At 37.1% G+C, this 18675-nt stretch overlaps 1 protein-coding gene across 3 annotated transcripts in view; it reads right to left on the bottom strand.

Moving 5' to 3' along the window:
- The window catches only part of LOC149808447 (leucine-rich PPR motif-containing protein, mitochondrial-like), a 162202-nt gene that overhangs the window by 72895 nt on the left and 70632 nt on the right, over positions 1-18675 (bottom strand). For 2 of the 3 annotated variants that reach the window (XM_089977347.1, XM_089977356.1), the window contains exons 18-22: positions 16477-16539; positions 15921-15947; positions 8335-8436; positions 1068-1210; positions 124-209 (exon numbers count right to left, since the gene is read on the bottom strand). In XM_089977347.1, coding sequence (XP_089833473.1) covers positions 124-209; positions 1068-1210; positions 8335-8436; positions 15921-15947; positions 16477-16539 — 421 coding nt within the window. The remainder of the gene's footprint in view (positions 1-123; positions 210-1067; positions 1211-8334; positions 8437-15920; positions 15948-16476; positions 16540-18675) is intronic. The other variant, XM_089977366.1, reaches the window with a different exon arrangement.

Here is an 18675-nt window from a genome sequence, read left to right as displayed (position 1 = left end):
ATGCTATATATTTGATCAGTACTGCTGTACTGTAAGAACAATATAATGCAATACAACAATTTAAAAGAATAGACATAATCATAATTAAATCAGCGCTAATATATGGATCTAGTTTGTACGTACCCTCCAGTAAGCCATGCTCTGTCTCCTGTACAGCAATGGCAATATGATATTGTGTCCAATGAGCTGTGCCAGGATACTGTTCATTCCTATATATAAAAAAGAGAAGAAAACAGTGTATTCTTGCATGCAAGTCCAACTGCAAATAATATACGCAGTCCTGCCAAACTTAACAAGTCTGTCTCCAAAATGCAGTTGATTTTTTTCCCATAAGTTTGACCTGCTTTCAGTAATGTACAACAAAATACTGCCACTGTAAAGCTCAAAAACATGTATTTAAATTTCAAACTGTGATGGTATACATTATGTTCAACTGAAAAGTTTCTAATGTAAATTTACAAGTAGCACAGTTGCACAAACTTCATTGCTAAACCCTATGCAGCTCAATGGCTGGTTGCCATCTCTTAACTTGATGCCATTCTTGGAATTTTATTCCCATTTCACATGATGGCAGGAATCATAACTCCTGCCAAAAAACATGCTCAAACTGACATGTGATGTCCAAAAAATGTAAATGTGTCCCTTCCTGCTCTTATTCCCAAGAATATGAATATTCCTTTTTAATCTTCTATACTGATTAACATTTTCTAAGAGGCTTATTTTCCCATTCATCTGCAACATTTAGTGCTTGCTGAACGCTATTTGTGTGTGTGTGTGATTTGGTTTTTTTAACACAGCTTTAACAAAATTTCAGTCATATCACTACGATGTCTGCAGTGTGACAGTTTAGAGTGACGTCTGCAACATTTAGTGCTTGTTGAGCACCATTTGTGTGTGTGATCTGTGTGTGATTTGGATTTTTAACATGGCTTTAACAAATTTTCAGTCATATCGCTACGATTTTCTCAATTTCAGTTCTTTTTATTGGCATACTAAATTTCACTATTTAGAGAACAATTGTAAGATCTGATTGAATACTGTTGTCATTCACTCAGACCATGCCTTACATTTTATTCCAACACTCCAGAGTCTTCTCATAGGCACCCTCCAAGTTGGCATACATTAGCAGAAAAGCTCTGTGTAGAGCAAGGTCTATTTCATACCCAGAAGACAGCATTTTATCCTTGTACTTCTCTGCTTCTTTCACATTCTGAAATAATAATTCAGAAATTCTCTTGGTTTGCAGGACTCGCACGAATATTACACTTGATTGTCATTCACCTAATCTTACATCTGATTTCAAAACTAACTCTCACATATGTTTATATGAGCAGAAAAGCTCACTGAATATCTTTTAAAAGCAGCGACATGTTACCTGATATTACAATGCTAGCTGTACCAGTCTGGCCCCCATATTTATCACATATAAGTTAATTTAATTCCATTAGGGTGCTACTGCGGAATGGAAGATGACCTGGTGACAATTTGCTGGGCTAACACAATTAACTTGGTGGGCTAACACAATTAACTTGCAAAATTCATAAATGCCAGTGCTCTGGTGTGCCACTAAATGGAGACAGAAGAAAATGGAACTTACCAAGAGAGGAATGACTAGTATCGATCCAAAATGTACCAACAACCTGAACTGCATGGACTGAGAGACTGACAGCCAAAACTAATTCACTCAGAAATGGTGGCTGTTGAAACATCATAAGTACCTTTGAGAGTGATAAAGAGATATTTCCTACCATTTTCATTTAGCCAAATAGAAACACAAGGCTCGGACTGATCATGAATAACACAAATGCCACTGTGACTGGGTTTTTGAATTAGTTCAGGAGCAACCTAAGGTAGTTGATTTTTGTCCAGAAAAATGAGTATTCACAGAAATTATCATAGTTGCCACAGAAATGATATCAACCCTCTTCCACCAGTATGACAGGAATTTGCGTATTTTATCTTACCAATGCTAACAAAAGATGAAACTTTTCTTTTAAGTGATTCTCAAAGATGTCTTACTCAGCTTTCCCTAGTTATAATGCAGCAGTTATGGTACATAACCACTGACCGTGTTATGTACCAAACCAGGTAATATATATGGAATCACAGTATAATGAGAACACTATAAGAAACTATAGGAGGCACTATGTAATTTTTTTTAAATGGTGTTTTGAAAAAGAAAAGAAATGAAGAAAAAAAAACTAAGTTTCACCTTTTATTGCTTTGAACCATATTGTTATACCTTGTTATGATTTTGGTTATGAGGTTCAAAGTAGTGGTTGTGTGTGTGTGTGTGTGTGTGATATGGATTTTTAACGTAGCTTTAACAATTTTCTGGTTATATTGCTACAATGTCTGCAGTGTGGTTGTTTATAGTGATGTCTAGTACTGGAGCATCATAACATAGACAAGTAGCATTATGTCTCACCCAGTCACATTAGGCCTAACACTGAACTTTTAATGCTAAGCACCAAGTGAGGCAGCTGCTAGTACTATTTTTTTAGGACATTAGTATGACTTGGCCGGGGTTCGAACCTATGATCTCCTTCATCCGAGGCAGATTGTCTAACCGCTTAGGCCACCGGAGTATTACTCATTATATCTGGAATCACAATATAATAAGGTGCATTATAATGGGGTACAGATGTACCAAAGAACACAAGAAAAGCTCCACTTAGGACTCCAGAACTCAAAATACCTGACATGGTCTACGACAAATATCTGGATCAATGGTGGAACCCACCGAAAACTTAAAATTCTTACAAAAGGGTGCTCTGTAACCATTAATTACTGAGCAATTCTTTCTTCAGAAAAGAAAGGAGAAAATTTGTAATTGTAGCCAAAGAAAGGCAGATCTGACCAATACCCTGTTGAATGCACCAATTAAGACTCGTAAAAACCTTGGGAGACAACTGCCTCCTAACCAAAATGATGCAGTATGCAACCTTGTTTGAAATGGGGGTGTCAACCAACAGGAGAGTACACTGCTGAATCAGGACTGTTGCTGACAAAGTGGCTATCATGATGAGCTATGTCGATAAAGTCCAGACACAAGGAAGGATGTGAAAGATCATTCTGAAATGTTCTCGGGTGAAGGTCAACAGTGGATCCCTTTTCAGACTGAAAGCAACCATCTCCACACCCTCATGCACTCTAATTTGGCATTGCAGACATATAAAAGCCATAGCTTCTGGTTGTATTTCAAGAGAGAAAAATAAGCCTACCACAGGTTTTCCACAAAGTTGAAAAAGATTCTCTGCTTCTGAATGATGCTGAGACCATTCTATGGGCACTGTATGCTCTGGTTTGATATGCTGTCTACTCATATATTCTTTTTTTCATGAATACAGCAAATTCTGAGAATGATACCCGCTGAAGCTGCCCATCAAAGAAGGTAAGATTTCCTAGAAAACTGAAACAGCATGAGTACCACCTTGGTATTTGAAGCATGCCATAAGTGAAATGCTGTTTGTAATAATTGTACACAATTTTGTTTTAAGAGACTAATGCACTCCTGAAGTATCAGAAACACATCATGCATGTTGATGACGTGGAGAACATAGTTTTACTCACACCACTCTGGCTCTATGTAAGCATCCCAGCCAGCAACTGAGGTAATGGTATAGAGAAATGAGGCTCTAAAGCATGTAATGGAACTATGGTCAGAAACGTATACTGACTGGATCCACCATCTGAAATGGTGAAGAATTTGACCCCAAAGTAATCTAAGCTGAAAAGTGGTCCCTGTGCGATCTGCTGCTGCATTCAAGTCCCAAAAGTAGAAAGCTAGAGATGAGAAAAGTCTTTTCAAAACAGTCATCATGTTCAAGAGTATCTGCAAGGTCCTGTTGGAAGGAACACAAACCATTTCCCGATTTGCAAGGAAATTTATTCACACTTCTGTCAAGTATTCAGAATGACACAGATCTGACTTCTCCATACTGGCGACTAAACCCAGACAAGCAAATGTCTTCCAACAGAGTGACAGGTGTTAGAGTAAACTCAACCAGTTGTCAAAATACGGTAAAACCTGTTACAAGAGACTGGTTCTTCTGCCAAAAAAAAAAGATCTCTCAAGACAGGTGGTCTCTAATAACAGGTTTGTACAAAAAGACCAGTTCCCAAAGTAGTTTCAGAACAATTTAAAATAAAAATAAAAAAATCATTACACATAAAATCACATTTATAAATGAAGATCACATGTGCATGTATTAGTATAAGAAATCATTTCTGATTTACTCCTTTTTCTTTATAACACCACAAAAGAATTATAAGTATTCGACTGATCACTTGAAATGAGTTGACTGACACATACTAACGGGGCATGCTAGCACTCACACAGGTTGGATTTGCATGAATTTTAACTTTTCATGCATTCCACCCACTCTGATTTAAAAGATGCAATTAACGTGGTAATACAAGGTCAGCTTTTAATTCATTGCAACAATGCAAAAAATACTTGCACAAACAGGTATCAAAACAAGGTAGGCACCTAATTAGGTTTTCACATAAACACTCATGGACATAAGCTGTTACAGTAGACTTGCATATTTCTTGTCTGAATACAACCTGGCACATTATATTTGCAATCATTACACTTAAACCGAACTAAAAGATAAAATACTTGAATTTCAATTCATTAAAAAAAAATAATTTATTTGGTATTTATTTATAAAATTCCTGCCTCAAGTAAGCATTAGTGACATTTTCATTGATCAAAATTTCATTGCATACTGTTATTTACGCTGTACCAAGAATTTAACAAAATATAAGAGTTCTTATTAGAAGTTGATAATTCATAAAGTTGACTCATATTTCCAGGAGATATATCAAGGTTTCAGTTACCAATATTTTTCATAATTTTCTTCCCTTTCAACAAATAGGGGTCAATTGTTTTGTACTTTCTAGTATTAAAAAAATGGGATCCATGACTGACCCCATGTTATAAGCAGGTTTGTGAGTTATCAGGGCTCATGTTATCAAGGGAGTGGTGTACTCATCACAGCATAATGCACTGAATATTTCTCAACAGTGATATAAAATTAAAACACATTCAGTGTAACTCTGGATTTTTTGATGAGTCAGCATTTTCAGATTGGCAATACTACCATGATAGCCTATACCTTTCGTTATCATCAGTAATGAAATGAGTACTTGGGGACAGTACACCATTCTAGTTACTGTGTATGAAAGCTGTTGTTTGACATTATTCACACTAATTAACTTAATGAGTGGATTAGAGGTTTAACATTTCCATTTGTGTTACGAGCATTCAGTGTCACTCTTTTGTGTACCTCATCAAGTGCAAGATGTACTCAGTTAACACAACAGATGAATTAACCATTTAAGGGAGTGCATACATGTATTTGATACATCTGTCAAATAACAATTGTTAATGGCTATGAAAATAACCTTCGGAAATTTTCACCAGTAGGATTAGTGATGGATCAGGTTTTAGTGATTAATAACAAAATCACTAACCATGGGTAAACAGATTTGCTTTAATTCTGAGCCTTGCATTTAGCGAAAAAAGGGCAGCAAGTACTATCAATATTTGGAGCAAGTGTCTCACTGTCTTGGCCTGAAATATATAGAATCTACGTTGGGGTTTGGGCTGAGACAAGGAAATCCCTGTCGCGGGTTTATATTATATGTCTCCCCACGAGGGCAAGCCTCGTGGGGAGACATATAATATAAACCCGCGACTGGGATTTCCTTGTCTTGGCCCAAAACCCAATGTAGATTTTTTTTCTCACCCAATATTTTCCTTTAAAGTAAAAAGAATTCTGCACTAATGTTCATGTCCAATGTTTACATGCGGGGAATTAACATAAGTATGTTAATGAGGGCTGTGGTGTGACTGTTGCATCCGAAGTACACAGTTTATACGCGTGAGCAAAGAAAAAAAACAACATAAAATGTCGCATAATAATGAGGTATTATCACATTTAATATACGGATGTTATATGAAATTGACAATAAATAATTAATATTTATTACAAGAAACTTTTATTTTCATCAGTTCCAATTTTGATAAGTTATACTGTAAATAATAAATGATATTGGCTACTCAGCTCTACGGTAGTTATACTTAGTACAAGCTGTAACGAAGAGTAACATCTTTGTTTAGATTATTCATGGGTAATTAGAGATCTGTGTCACTATCGTATATAACTAGTCTTTTCTTTGGAGGAGGAGAAACTGTGTGTGACATACTTGTGTTGTCCTTAATATTGATTGTAAAATTACCTCCGTGTATAAATAGACCCTCCAAAAACGGATTCTAGTGGATAACCATGTGCTAAACTTGAACATTTATTTTTCTGTCCTGGAAATATGGCAAGTGCTACAATGAAAGTTGCTTATGGATTAAGGTATATGCGTATAAATGATTCCTTCTGGCTGGTAAGTGCATTATTTGTCTTTAAATATTGTAGTTATGTTTTAGATTCAACCGGGGCACAATGGAGAGGCTTAATAAAATTAGAAAAAAGCATGTTTTATATAACTCTTTTCTGGCTGTTACTAAGTTTTCCGTATTTGTTAAAAGAGTTGGGAGGCTATGAAGTGTATAGGTCTATAGTCTATATGCATGGAGCAGTGTTTTCTATTATAAATACTGTTCATTTCACACAGCATTGAGAAATTTATCCTATCTGTAGCACAGTCATTTTCAGGTCAGCATCATTAAATGTAACTAAAAGTATATACTTTGTTTCACACGAAGTATTTAAAACTAGTTCGGTAGCTTTCACTACATTTAATGACGCTGATTTAAAACTGTACTGAGCTAGGACTGGATAATGGAGAAAACTGACCATGCTGTGTGGAACGAACAAGCATAATACCAAAAAGCTCAACATCATATGCGTTTGTATTTGTCTCTCTCGAAATGTTTTTGTATGGCGTGTTCTCAAACATGGATTTAACTCAAGTTACTATATTTTTGTTATATATTTGTTACTGTTGTTGTTGTTTGATTTTCAGTACAACTACGTCAGGCACAGCAGAAGACAACAAGTGTTTCTTTTTTAAAAGTAGTTCTGAGTGCGTGAACACCTTGACTGAGACGACTGGTCTGAGATGACTACACTGAGACAGGAAAAGTAAGGTTCGCAAAATAAGTAGATTTCTCTGTCACATGGGTGAGAAATAAGGCAGAACTGCAATCAAACAGTAGAACCTTTGCACAGTTTAGTAAGGATACAAATTCATAATTTCTGTATCAGAATAAAAATCCCTATTATAAAATCTGTATTCATGGATATTAAATTAGTAGGTATTAAGTGACTAATCGATGATATATAGAAATAATAAGCCACCATGAAAATTTTTGATTTCACAGTATCCGAGACATACATGGCTGACAGACAAACAAACAAAAGGACCAAAGATTGATTATAATGAGTGAATACAAATAAAAATATTCAGTAGATTATATGATCTATAAGAATTCAGTAGATTACCTCCAGCCGTCATTTAAATTGCTTCTGTCCCCAGCCCAATATTAAAATCGCTTCTACTGCCCACTAACCCATAGCCAGAAATTATGTTAAAAAAATATGCTTCTGTAGGGGGCAGTGTTTTTCGATTAAAACATATCTGACTGCGGATCATAATTTTTTTTAAATTGCTTCTGTTGTGGGTTGGTTGAATTTGAAAGTGCCTTCCCCCCAGGGGTATATGTTTTACTGGAACAGCCCTAAATGATTCCACATGCATTTAAATGTCTAAATATCTAACACTTTGTTTCCCTCTGTTGAGAGTACGTTATCTCAGGTTTAAATCAAGACCTGTTTCAATAAAAATCTTCAATATTTTTTCTTGCTGCATAACTGCATTGTTCTATTATGACCAGCTAATATAATGACCACACATGGTTTCAGTGTACAATTTTAGAGTTTGATCTTTCTCCAGCATTCTGGCATATGTTTGCACACTGTTAACCATGTATGGTTATTATTAAAATAGAATCAATTACGACAGTTTTCTCCAAGACCCTTCATGGCAGATGTCATGATATTCTATGGTTATTATTAAAAATAGAATCAGTTATGAGAGTTTTCTCCAAGACCCTTCATGGCAGATGTCATGATATTCTATGGTTCCAACTGCAGACTATTACATTTAAACCCTTTCAAAATGTATTGCAACTTACACCTTCCTGACATTTAAACCCTTTCAAAATGTATTGCAACTTACACCTTCCTGACATTTAAACCCTTTCAAAATGTATTGCAACTTACATGTTCCTGACATTTAAACCCTTTCAAATTGTATTGCAACTTATACCTTCCTGACATTTAAACCCTTTCAAAATGTATTGCAACTTACACCTTCCTGACAGAGTCTGATCATGAGGTCCTTCATAGAAGATATGTCCAAGACTTCTGACTCATCCACCAGTTTCTTCAAGTCAGTTATTGACAAGACCTGCTAGTAAAAAGATTGAGAAATTAAAGCTACTGCTGATTTATTAACAATTTTAAGCACTCCCTCAGAATACTTGGAGCTGTTACAAATAAACAAGAAACAAAACTCATTTTATCTGAATCGACCCCAAGCATGGACCTAAAATATATTGAAGGAATTCAATGTTCCAGAATTGGAGGATTGAATAAATTATTCTCACTACTCTGTACAGGCTTGTATCATCTTCGCAAGCCATGGGTGGTCAATCCACTTCATTCCACGTCAACTCTTGGTATATTTAGCCAGCTGAAATGGTGTTTTGAACAAGTGCCCTATTGCTGACGAGAATCCCTGATATCAGGAAGCAAAATCAATTAATCAATGACAGAATTCATAAGTGACCTGTTAGGAATTCAAAAGGTGGAATAAAGTTTCTTAAATTGTTTAAATTGGAGAAACATTTGTGCAAAATGTATCATTCTATTTGGAAGCCAATGTGATTTTTCTTAATCTCCCAATTTCAAATGTATCAAAAAATCTGAATGGATCAATTTCAGCTGCATCAAGTCAGATAGCAGATACCATTTTAACTTGCTAAATATGTGAAGGGTTGAAGTGAAATGAAGTGGATCAATGACCCAGGGTAGTTGTTGTTGTTGTTGTAGGGTTTAACGCCATTTTTCAGCACACAATAGGCTATACATGGCGGCCAGTATTAAAGGTGGAGGAAGAACCTGGGAAATCCCTGGAAAGGAGCCACCGACCCTCGAGAAGCTACTGGCAAGCTTTCTTACATATCCATGACCCAGGGTAGTGAAGATGAATTATGTACTGGCTCATACAAAGAAGCAGATGACTGTAAAGTCGACAGAAGTTTGGCACTTGTAAAAAAAAATTATTTATTTAAAATGGGCTCCATCAATTCACCCACCACCAAAATGGATGCTAAGCATGTTCATGGATTAGCATCCTTGTTGCTACTGAGATATAATTTGCATAGCTGAATATCTCAACCAATGTAGAAATTCTGATGGGCTATAAACTACATCCAGTATATTGGTACAGGGAGCACCTGGGAAAAACCAACAGCACACAGGATGCAATTGATAAGCTTTCTTACGTAACCACACTGATCAAGCCAAAACTGGAAATCACATCAGATATGTTCCTATCTTAACATATGAAGAGGAATCAGTCTTTTAGTTGTTCACTGAAAATTTGAAACGATTTTATTTATTTAAATTATTCATTGCAATTACACAGTGCACATTGATTCTTCCAGACTAAAGCACTATTTTGGGAATATAGTTTGCAAATCAGCACATTCCAGGCTATTGGTATATCAGCACATTAAAGATTGGAATTTATTCAGAATGCCACTGAAATTCATTCTGAACACTTCATAGGACTATTCGGGATATAATTCACAATACCGTAAGTTCCTTTTAAATAATCATTGTTATTCAAGGGAAATAAATTTGAATTTTATGCAACTTGTTGGTTTTTGCTCTTTCATGTTAGTTATTTCAAGAACATAGAGTCATAACAATATCTACATCACTAGGCAACCAACAGTACAGAATACTGTCTCCAAAAATGTACAAGAACATCTGACAGTGCTGCCACATTTAAGACTTTGCAAGGTTTTCAATGTGAAAACATAATCTGAGATCATGAAATTTAGCTTTTCAAAGGTTTTCAATGCTACAAGTATGATCAATTTCTGCAGTAAAAATTGAGGTGTTACTTGGTAACTGGCAAGAAATGTTCCCATGAGGTTTTGCAATGGCAGCTCCAACTATACATCTTTTGAACTGTCTGTATACAGGTACATATGGCAATTAAAGGAGGCTCAAATTTCATTAAATTTATTCTGATAAAGGAGAGGATATGTAGATGGCCATTTGAATTAGCAAAATTCAAATATCATTTTGTGGGGTGTTGATAACTCAGGTGGTAATTTTGGAACATGATTTTTAGGGCTTTACTGAATCATGGATTTAACTATTCAGATGAATATGACTAGAGACCCATAACTATTTGGCTGAATACAAATATGAATAGTGACTGAATGCTCCAAAACAAAATAATTTTTTCAGCTGGCTAATGACATTTTAATTAACTATAGAGTAACTAACAACGAACACATGAAGGTTCAAAGTAAATAAGGCATTACCAAAATGTCAAAGTGCTGCAGTTACATGTCTTGATAATGTTTTATATGTTAACTAATGAATACCAAGATTCAAATTTTCCAATAGTTATATACTGCTGCATGAAATATACATGAACTTTAAAAAAAAAAAATTCTCTCAACATTCTCTGCCAGTAGACAAGATCTGTTGTCTGACAAGCGCTGAATAGATGTTCACTTGCTGAAGGTGGGACACATGTTGGAGGTGGGATGCCTGTTGGAGGTGGGATGCTTGTTGGAGGAGGTGGAATGCTTGTTGGAGGCATTGCTAGACAATGTTGGGCACAAGAACGAAGTAAAGAAAACCTGTTAGCATTGGTCTGCCACCATAACACTGGATCAATATCCCTCGGGATACAAGGCTCATTCAGAAATGTGCTCCATTGGTTGTTGATATGAATTAAGGTACTCTTTTTCTGATTACTACAAGTCTGCTGTTCACGGAGGTTGACCTAATTGTACTATTCGTATTTGGCTGCATCATACTATTCAGCTGAATATAAATACTTCATTTAATAAACTATTTGGGGCCAAAGTGAATACAAGGCGGATATTCGGTACAGGCCTAATGATTTTGCAGTACTTCCAACACTAAGTTAAGGTCAGCAACTGAGGATAAAATTCTTTATCAAAAGACAGAATGAAGTTTGGTTTTTTTAACATAGGTTTGGTATTGGACACAAAATCTACATACGTGGGGCTAGATTACACAGAAGATAGTTTGAAAGCATGCTTAAGAGCCAATTTTGTTCATCTAAGACAAAGTGATGGTTCATTTTCAACAACCCATTTCCATGAGCTTTAAGTAGTGCTTACAGTCTTGCATCACCAACCTCTATTGATGTATCAGACCAGAGGGATCAGATGACCAGGGATCAGATGACCAATCTTTGACTCCCATATCACAGTAACCTATTATTACCAAAGATGCCCTGAGGTGTAATTTGGTCCATGGAACCATCCAATCTTGAGATAGTTTGGGTTCACAGAACATGTTTTGCAGGATACAGCTTTAGTGAGGTTCTGGCTAAAGGCTCAAACTGATCCAAGTCAAGCCATATCCATAAAAATAATTCCATTTTGGCAAATTCAAGTGAAAATTGGCTAGCAGGTCTGACAGAATCTTACTGTGGGCATTATCCATCACACATGACAATTCAAAGTGTCAAAGATCACTGAGCGATAGCCAACTTTTTCTCCTCAAAAAGCCTGAGAAAGTTAGCCAATTGCAGGATTGAGGCACTCAATGGGTCAATGCTGTTGCACCAGTCTCTGAAAAATTACTGCTTTCCCATGTAAGCCTTCACAGTAGAAAACCTAGCTGGTTAGTGGTCTTGTAGAGAAATTTCTCCTCTGAGCCACTTTTTGAGCTAAGATCATTCAAACATCAAGCCAACCAGAAAATGGGTACCAACGGACCATCTGCAATGGGTACCAACGGACCATCTGCAATGGGTACCAATGGACCATCTGCAATGGGTACATGGAAAGGTAGCCAGGGAAAATAAATCTGCTGCCTCAGTGAGCAAACCGCACTGAAATCCCTATTGGAAATAGACCATGTGTACTAGATTATCCAAGCCAGACATACACAAAATTGGTCAGAAACTCCTTACCAAGGTATACAAAAATGTAGAAATGGGTTGAGATCCAATTTGTCCCAGTTCATTAGAAACCCTAAACGACTTCAAAAAAAAAGTAGATTTGTTCGCATCCTACACTAAAGCTGGACTTACCATTTGTTTTTGGAGTTGTCCAGGTACATTGTGGCCACTGCTGACATGATCAACCTGACAACAGTTCAATGCAGTTTATCATCTTTGCTAATGCCTACGGGTTGATGTAGAGACTGAATTAAGTGTGTGAAATTGGTATATTGTGCCTTGGAAGCCAAACCAAAGGAACTTTCATCAAGCTGAGTAGACAGATATGTGAAATTTTCATGCATTGGTTACATCCAGACTGGCTACAAATTTATCCCTCTTTATATACAGTCTGACTGACCTTGACATTTCAATTTGAACCTTGATGCAGCTATAAAATTGTTGAGAAAAAAAACGTGGTTTCAAAATGTATGCCTTCTCAAGATAAGACAGCACATCTGTCATTGAGGGGTGGGGGCTGGATGAATAAAATCTGAAGCTCTTTTGAAAGCTGGCTCATTCACTTAATTTGTGGAAGAAGGTTGATCCAAGACTGCTAACAATGTATGAGTGTAGCACCAACCAGCAGGTTGTCTGCAGGCAGGTGGAGTCATTAAATGATGAGTGAACTCCAAGCCCCTACTAAAGGCCACCAACTGGGTTGTTGTATTGATCTATACATATGCTGTTGTTGTTGTTGTTGTTGTAGGGTTTAATGCCATTTTTCAGCACACGATAGGCTATACATGGCAGCCAGTATTAATGGTGGAGGAAGAACCCGGGAAATCCCCAAAAAGAACCACCGACCCACGAGAAGCTACTGACAAGCTTTCTCACATACCCACATTGGCTGAATCCAAGACTCGAACCCACGCAGACAGAGGTGAGATGGCAGTGATCCGTAACGGACAGCGCTTTAGACCACTTGGCCACTCGGGGCCCCCTATACATATGCAATCCCAGCAGTGCTGTGTATGAGTGTAGCACCAACCAGCAGGTTGTCTCCAAGTCCCTACTAAAGGCCATCAACTGGGTTGTTACTTCTTGTATTGATCTATACATATGCAATCCTAGCAGTGCTGTGCATGAAAAGGATGCGCGATCAGAATCTCCATAACCCCTCTTGTCATTTCAAGCTGACCAAATGCACGATGGTCACAGTAGGCACTATATTTCTTTTATATTAAGGAATGACATGGCATCCCTTACTACACTGTCAACTGATGATCTCTTTTGGTCAAGACTTGAGGCTTCAAAATCCACATACCAAGTCATCACATACTTTTTACTCATTTGACATTTCTACAAAATGGTAGGGGTATCAGGGGTGGGGGATGGCTGAGTGGTCTAAAGTGCTCACCTTTACCAATCACTGCCATTTCACCTCTGTCCAACTGTACGTCTAGCATGTCTGACAGATTTTTACAGTCTCAGGCATGACCAATGTGGTTATGCAAGAAAGCTTGCCAGTCACTTCCAACGAGAGTTGTTTTTACCGAAGTTTGCTCGTTTCTTCCTCCACCAGTTATAATGTATGCCATGTATAGCATAGATTGCATTAAGAAATGACACATTAAACCCCCCCCCCAAAAAAACCCAAAAAAAACAACAGTGGACCAACTCCCTTCTGACCACATCACACATACTGCAGGCAAAATCATGATGAACACTTTGTGCAAGCTACACATGTATTATTCATGTCTTTATTGGCTTGAAACTTCTTGCACTTGGGTTATTTTGTCGCCAATATTCAACTGAAGCGACAAAAATAACAAAAATACTGGAAAATAACCTGAAAATGTTCATATACATCAATAACTAGGGTTATACAAACAGGCAAAATATGCTGGCAGGGTGTGCGAATATACAACCAAAAATAAGCACCAACAAAGCAGTGTTGGATACCAAAGTCTGAGTAATGAAGTCCACAACTACAAAAAACAATCAAGAAATCAATCGAACTGTACCAAATACATTAATACACATCAATATATGAACTTTCGAGGTGAATGGATGAAGATAAAAGAATATGCTTGGATTCCATAATGCCAAGTGGGATGACTTTGATCATGCCAAATGAAAGCTTGCATAAATACCAGGTGATGGGTAGCTGCCAAGGAATGTAATTAGTTAACAGTTTCTTCCCTTGTATATAAGCATACAGAGCCAAATGATTAAAATACTTATTCAAGGAATATCAAAGTTCATTTCCTAATATTAATGTGATCTGGGAATATATCTGACACAGAAATTAGCAAAGAAAAAAACTTAAACCAAAACCATAAACTGCTCACACCATCACTGACATAAAAAATAATTGCTATGTCTTGCTCACCTGATAATGTGGGTAACACAAAAATGCAAATTACCCCAACAACTCATACAGAATCGTAATCGTAATCTCCAAGTTTAATTAAAGTTTATTGTGAACTGGAACGATATTATCTAAAACTGACTGAAACCCAACTGCTTTAAACAGATGCAATGCCAAAAAGGTTACCCTTAGATTTTTTTGTGTGATTTGTATTTTAACAGAGCTTTAACAATTTTTCCGTCATAAGGCTATTATGTCTGCAGTGTGGCAGTTTATGTCTAGCACTGGGGCATCATGACACATACATGCAGCATAATGTCCCATGCAGTCACATTATCCAGACACCAGGCCGACCAGTCTTAACACTAACCTCTTAATGCAGAGCACCTAGCGAGGCAGCTGTTAGTACCATTTCTATAAGTCCTTGGTATGACTCACCTAAAGTTCAACCCACGACCTCCCACATCCATGATGGACACTCTAATCACTAGGCCACCCCTTAGGTTTTGTAGTGTCCTAACAAATTGGGTTGCAATGATGAAAATTAATCACAAATGGGCAATGATGAGAACAAAGGTTTTGACAGCTTTATAGAGAAAGTCATTATAAGATGGTTTATATAATATTTGAAAGGTCTTACTTAGATCAAAGTGGACATCTGAAAGGCCTTACTAAAGCCAAACAATGTGGATATCCAAACGGCCTTACTTGGACCAAACAATGTGGATATCTGAAATGCCTTATTCAGACCAAACAATGTTGATATTTGAAAGACCTTTACTTCGACTAAACAATGTGTCCTTTCTGCATAAAAGAACATTTACAAAGGCACCAATATGGTGAATATTCACTGTCAGTGGAATGTATGAACAAAGATCAACGTAAAACCTTGACAGATTGGGTATTTTACTCCCTAATTAGATGGGATATTAATACCCAACTATGTCTTAATCATCAAGACATTATTTAGGGTGTTAAATGTCTTAGTGACCAAGACTAATTCTGGTGTGCTCGAGTATATGTCTCTTTTTTAATATCAATATCATTTTAAATAGAACATCAAAAACCTTGTCCTGAAAGCAAATTATATACTGATAGAATGCAACACCATAAAACATGGATGGTGCTTATGGGATGATTAATTTAGTGACAATTTGGAACTAAATGCTTGAAATGATATTGTTTTAATTTGAATTCATGAAAAATTTCTTTATGTATGTATTGTCTAATTGTGTCAAATATACATGTTCATCTACAGCATGTGACCCAACTAGCTGATAACTGACATTCCATACATTACAACCGGTTCCATTTCCCTTAAAGAACTTTGTTTAAAATCCACTTAGTATTATCTTACCTGCTCTCCTTCTAAGTCCTTCAGTTTCTGAAAGAGAAATTAAATTCAAAATAACAAATACACAAATATGCATAATGAAAATCTTGCAAAAAAATAAGGACTAATCCATTTAAACATGTATGATATCCAGGGAAGGCAAGTTTGTTTTTAAAAAAATATGCCAGGGGGTCACTCAAGCAATTCGTATCAACTTATTTTACTACTTCAAGTCCTATGTACATTAAGAGAAACATTCCATTTATACAAGAACATACATATTCACATTTGATGACAAGCAGGATTTTGCATGAATTTCTTAATAATCTCTACACACAGGCATATAAAATTATACTTTCCGTGATTAGAATTCTCGACTATTCAATCTAGAATGATTTACCCATTATTTGCCCTGCACTGCTTGATACTTTCACATATGACATAATTATCCAGCAGAACAAGGTGTGTTGCTAACATACATGCAATGTACCTTAACAAAACCAACTTGCCAAAGAGTATCCCATGCACATGCGCACAAACATTCACACACACGCACACACACATATGGATGGACTCTTACCGTAATACAAGACTCGGGTGCACCACGTCTCTTCAGATCCAGGTCATCTTTTATGTGCAACTTCTGCAATTACAATCAATGATTTACATTAACCAGTATGCAATGTGTTTTCATAGGACACTATTTCTACAAAATACTGTAACAGCAACAGCTGGATAATACAGGCATTTTGCATGAAAAATATGGGCAGTTTAAAGCAACTGAGATACACATGAATTTAGACAAGTTCTGTGATGAACTCCACAGAATCTAAAACCTGGATCTGGCTCAAACAAGGACATACCAGTATCCAGATATGATTGCAATGACTATTTTCATAATTTTTGGTTCTATTTTCTTCATAATTTAAGAGTCACTTACTTAAATCATAAAGGTTGGCAGGTCTGAAAATGTAGTTTTTGTATGGTAATTTTTTTAAAATATGTTATACTTACCTGCCTTGCTTACCTCTTCCCCGATAAGACCCCTTGCCCAAGCTCATAATTCCATCTTCCCATTAAATGGATTGTTCCAGCTTTCTACAAGACATAACCCAGAACCAGTCTGACTACTACATCAATGGCTCAGGTGGGATTTACGTCCTATTTGACTCTGAAATAGACTACACTCTGGCCATCAAAGCAGGGTGAGATGAGGTAACTTTGCATTAGTGACTTGTACTACTTTTTTCAAATTAGTTGTACCCCCCCATTTAATAGCAAAAACACATGACCTAGTAATACTGCCTTGCTGAATTTGCCAGTAAAGGTGGAAACTGATCGTCTCAAAATGCTGGTTTAATAAAAAATATGGCTTAACTGTCTACCACTGTAAGCTGGCAGCAAACTGGGCCACATTCTGCACTAGAAGTATAGGGCCAAGGAAAAATTGCCTTTGCTCTGGTGCACCAAAGACAGTTGTTGTGGGTTTTAATGCCATTTTTCAGCACACGATAGGGTATGTATGGCGGCCAGTATTAATGGTGGAGGAAAACCCCGGGAAGAACTACCAATCCATGAGAAGCTACTGGCAAGCTTTCTCACATACCCACATTGGCCAGATTCTAGACTCGAACCCACGTAGACAGAGGTGATATGGCAGTGATCCATAACGGAGAGCACTTTAGACCACTCAGGACCCCCGCATCAAAAACAGAAGGTTAAAAGTAGGAGAAAGTAGTATGTGACCAAAACACACCTCTTATAACATCCTCTAATGACAAATGATTCAAACAGGCCCATGAACTAGCAATAACCCTGACTTTGTAGCCTTTGATTTTCATGACTGAAAGATCCCTTATAGTGAGGGACTGTAAAGTTCTCTTGATGGTGAAGACCAACTAATCTGAAAATTGTGGATGACAAGGTACCAGCAGAGCCCCTAACGGGTATAAACCGATGCATCCTACTCTTTGTTCTCCTCTGACATGGCCAAATAGAACTACAACACCCTAACTGGGCAGACAAGTCAATCTTGGGCATCTCAGTTAGGAGTGGGTTTACCAGTCGAACTAACTTTTCTGCCCCAAAAACCAGGTAGACAAAAGGAGAGAATATGACTCAAATGGCACTGAACCGCAAACAACCTTTTTCTATAGACCAGGCATGAAGCTTCACTCATTGCAGTCACTAAGTAAAGATCTTTTATGGGTAAGGTTGTTGAAATAAGCCTCATACAATGGTTCACATGATTTTTTTTGCCAAAGCCTACAAAACCCGTAAGAGATTCCTTCCAGGCATTTGTGAATGAGGTACTGGTCTCTGCAACTAAAAACACCTAACTTCATCAGAGAAACCATTGGCAAGACCCTGAGAGAACTTGAGCAGGGCTGCCCTATAGACCTACATGCTAACTAAACAGTGTCCCTCTTCAAGTCGGAACATGAGTCTCCCGCTGCACTCTGAAAATGGGCAGCTTGCATTAACTCATCTCCCTCCTCCCTGGTAATGTCCTTGGGTGGTCTACCAATAGGTCAAATAGATTGTTAAATGGCATCTGTTGGGGTCTCATAAGGACTATCAGAAAAAAGCTGCACACTGGAGGTCCCGACTTTGTGAAGCATTTGAAGAACTATTCTGAAAGGTGAGAAGGTACAAGTGAAAAGATGTTCCCATATCACAATGAAGGCATCCACTGCCGAAACTTTCTGATCTGGGACTGGGGGGACACAAAAGGGAAGCCTGTTTATTCTTGTCATAATCAAGTCCACCAACGGTTTCC

Source organism: Sinohyriopsis cumingii, chromosome 1 (genome assembly GCF_028554795.1).
Source record: "Sinohyriopsis cumingii isolate HCF-2022 chromosome 1, ASM2855479v2, whole genome shotgun sequence".
NCBI classification, from domain to species: Eukaryota; Metazoa; Mollusca; class Bivalvia; order Unionida; family Unionidae; genus Sinohyriopsis; species Sinohyriopsis cumingii.
Note: the sequence above shows the minus strand (reverse complement) of the source record. Positions and strands in the feature narration are given on the sequence as shown.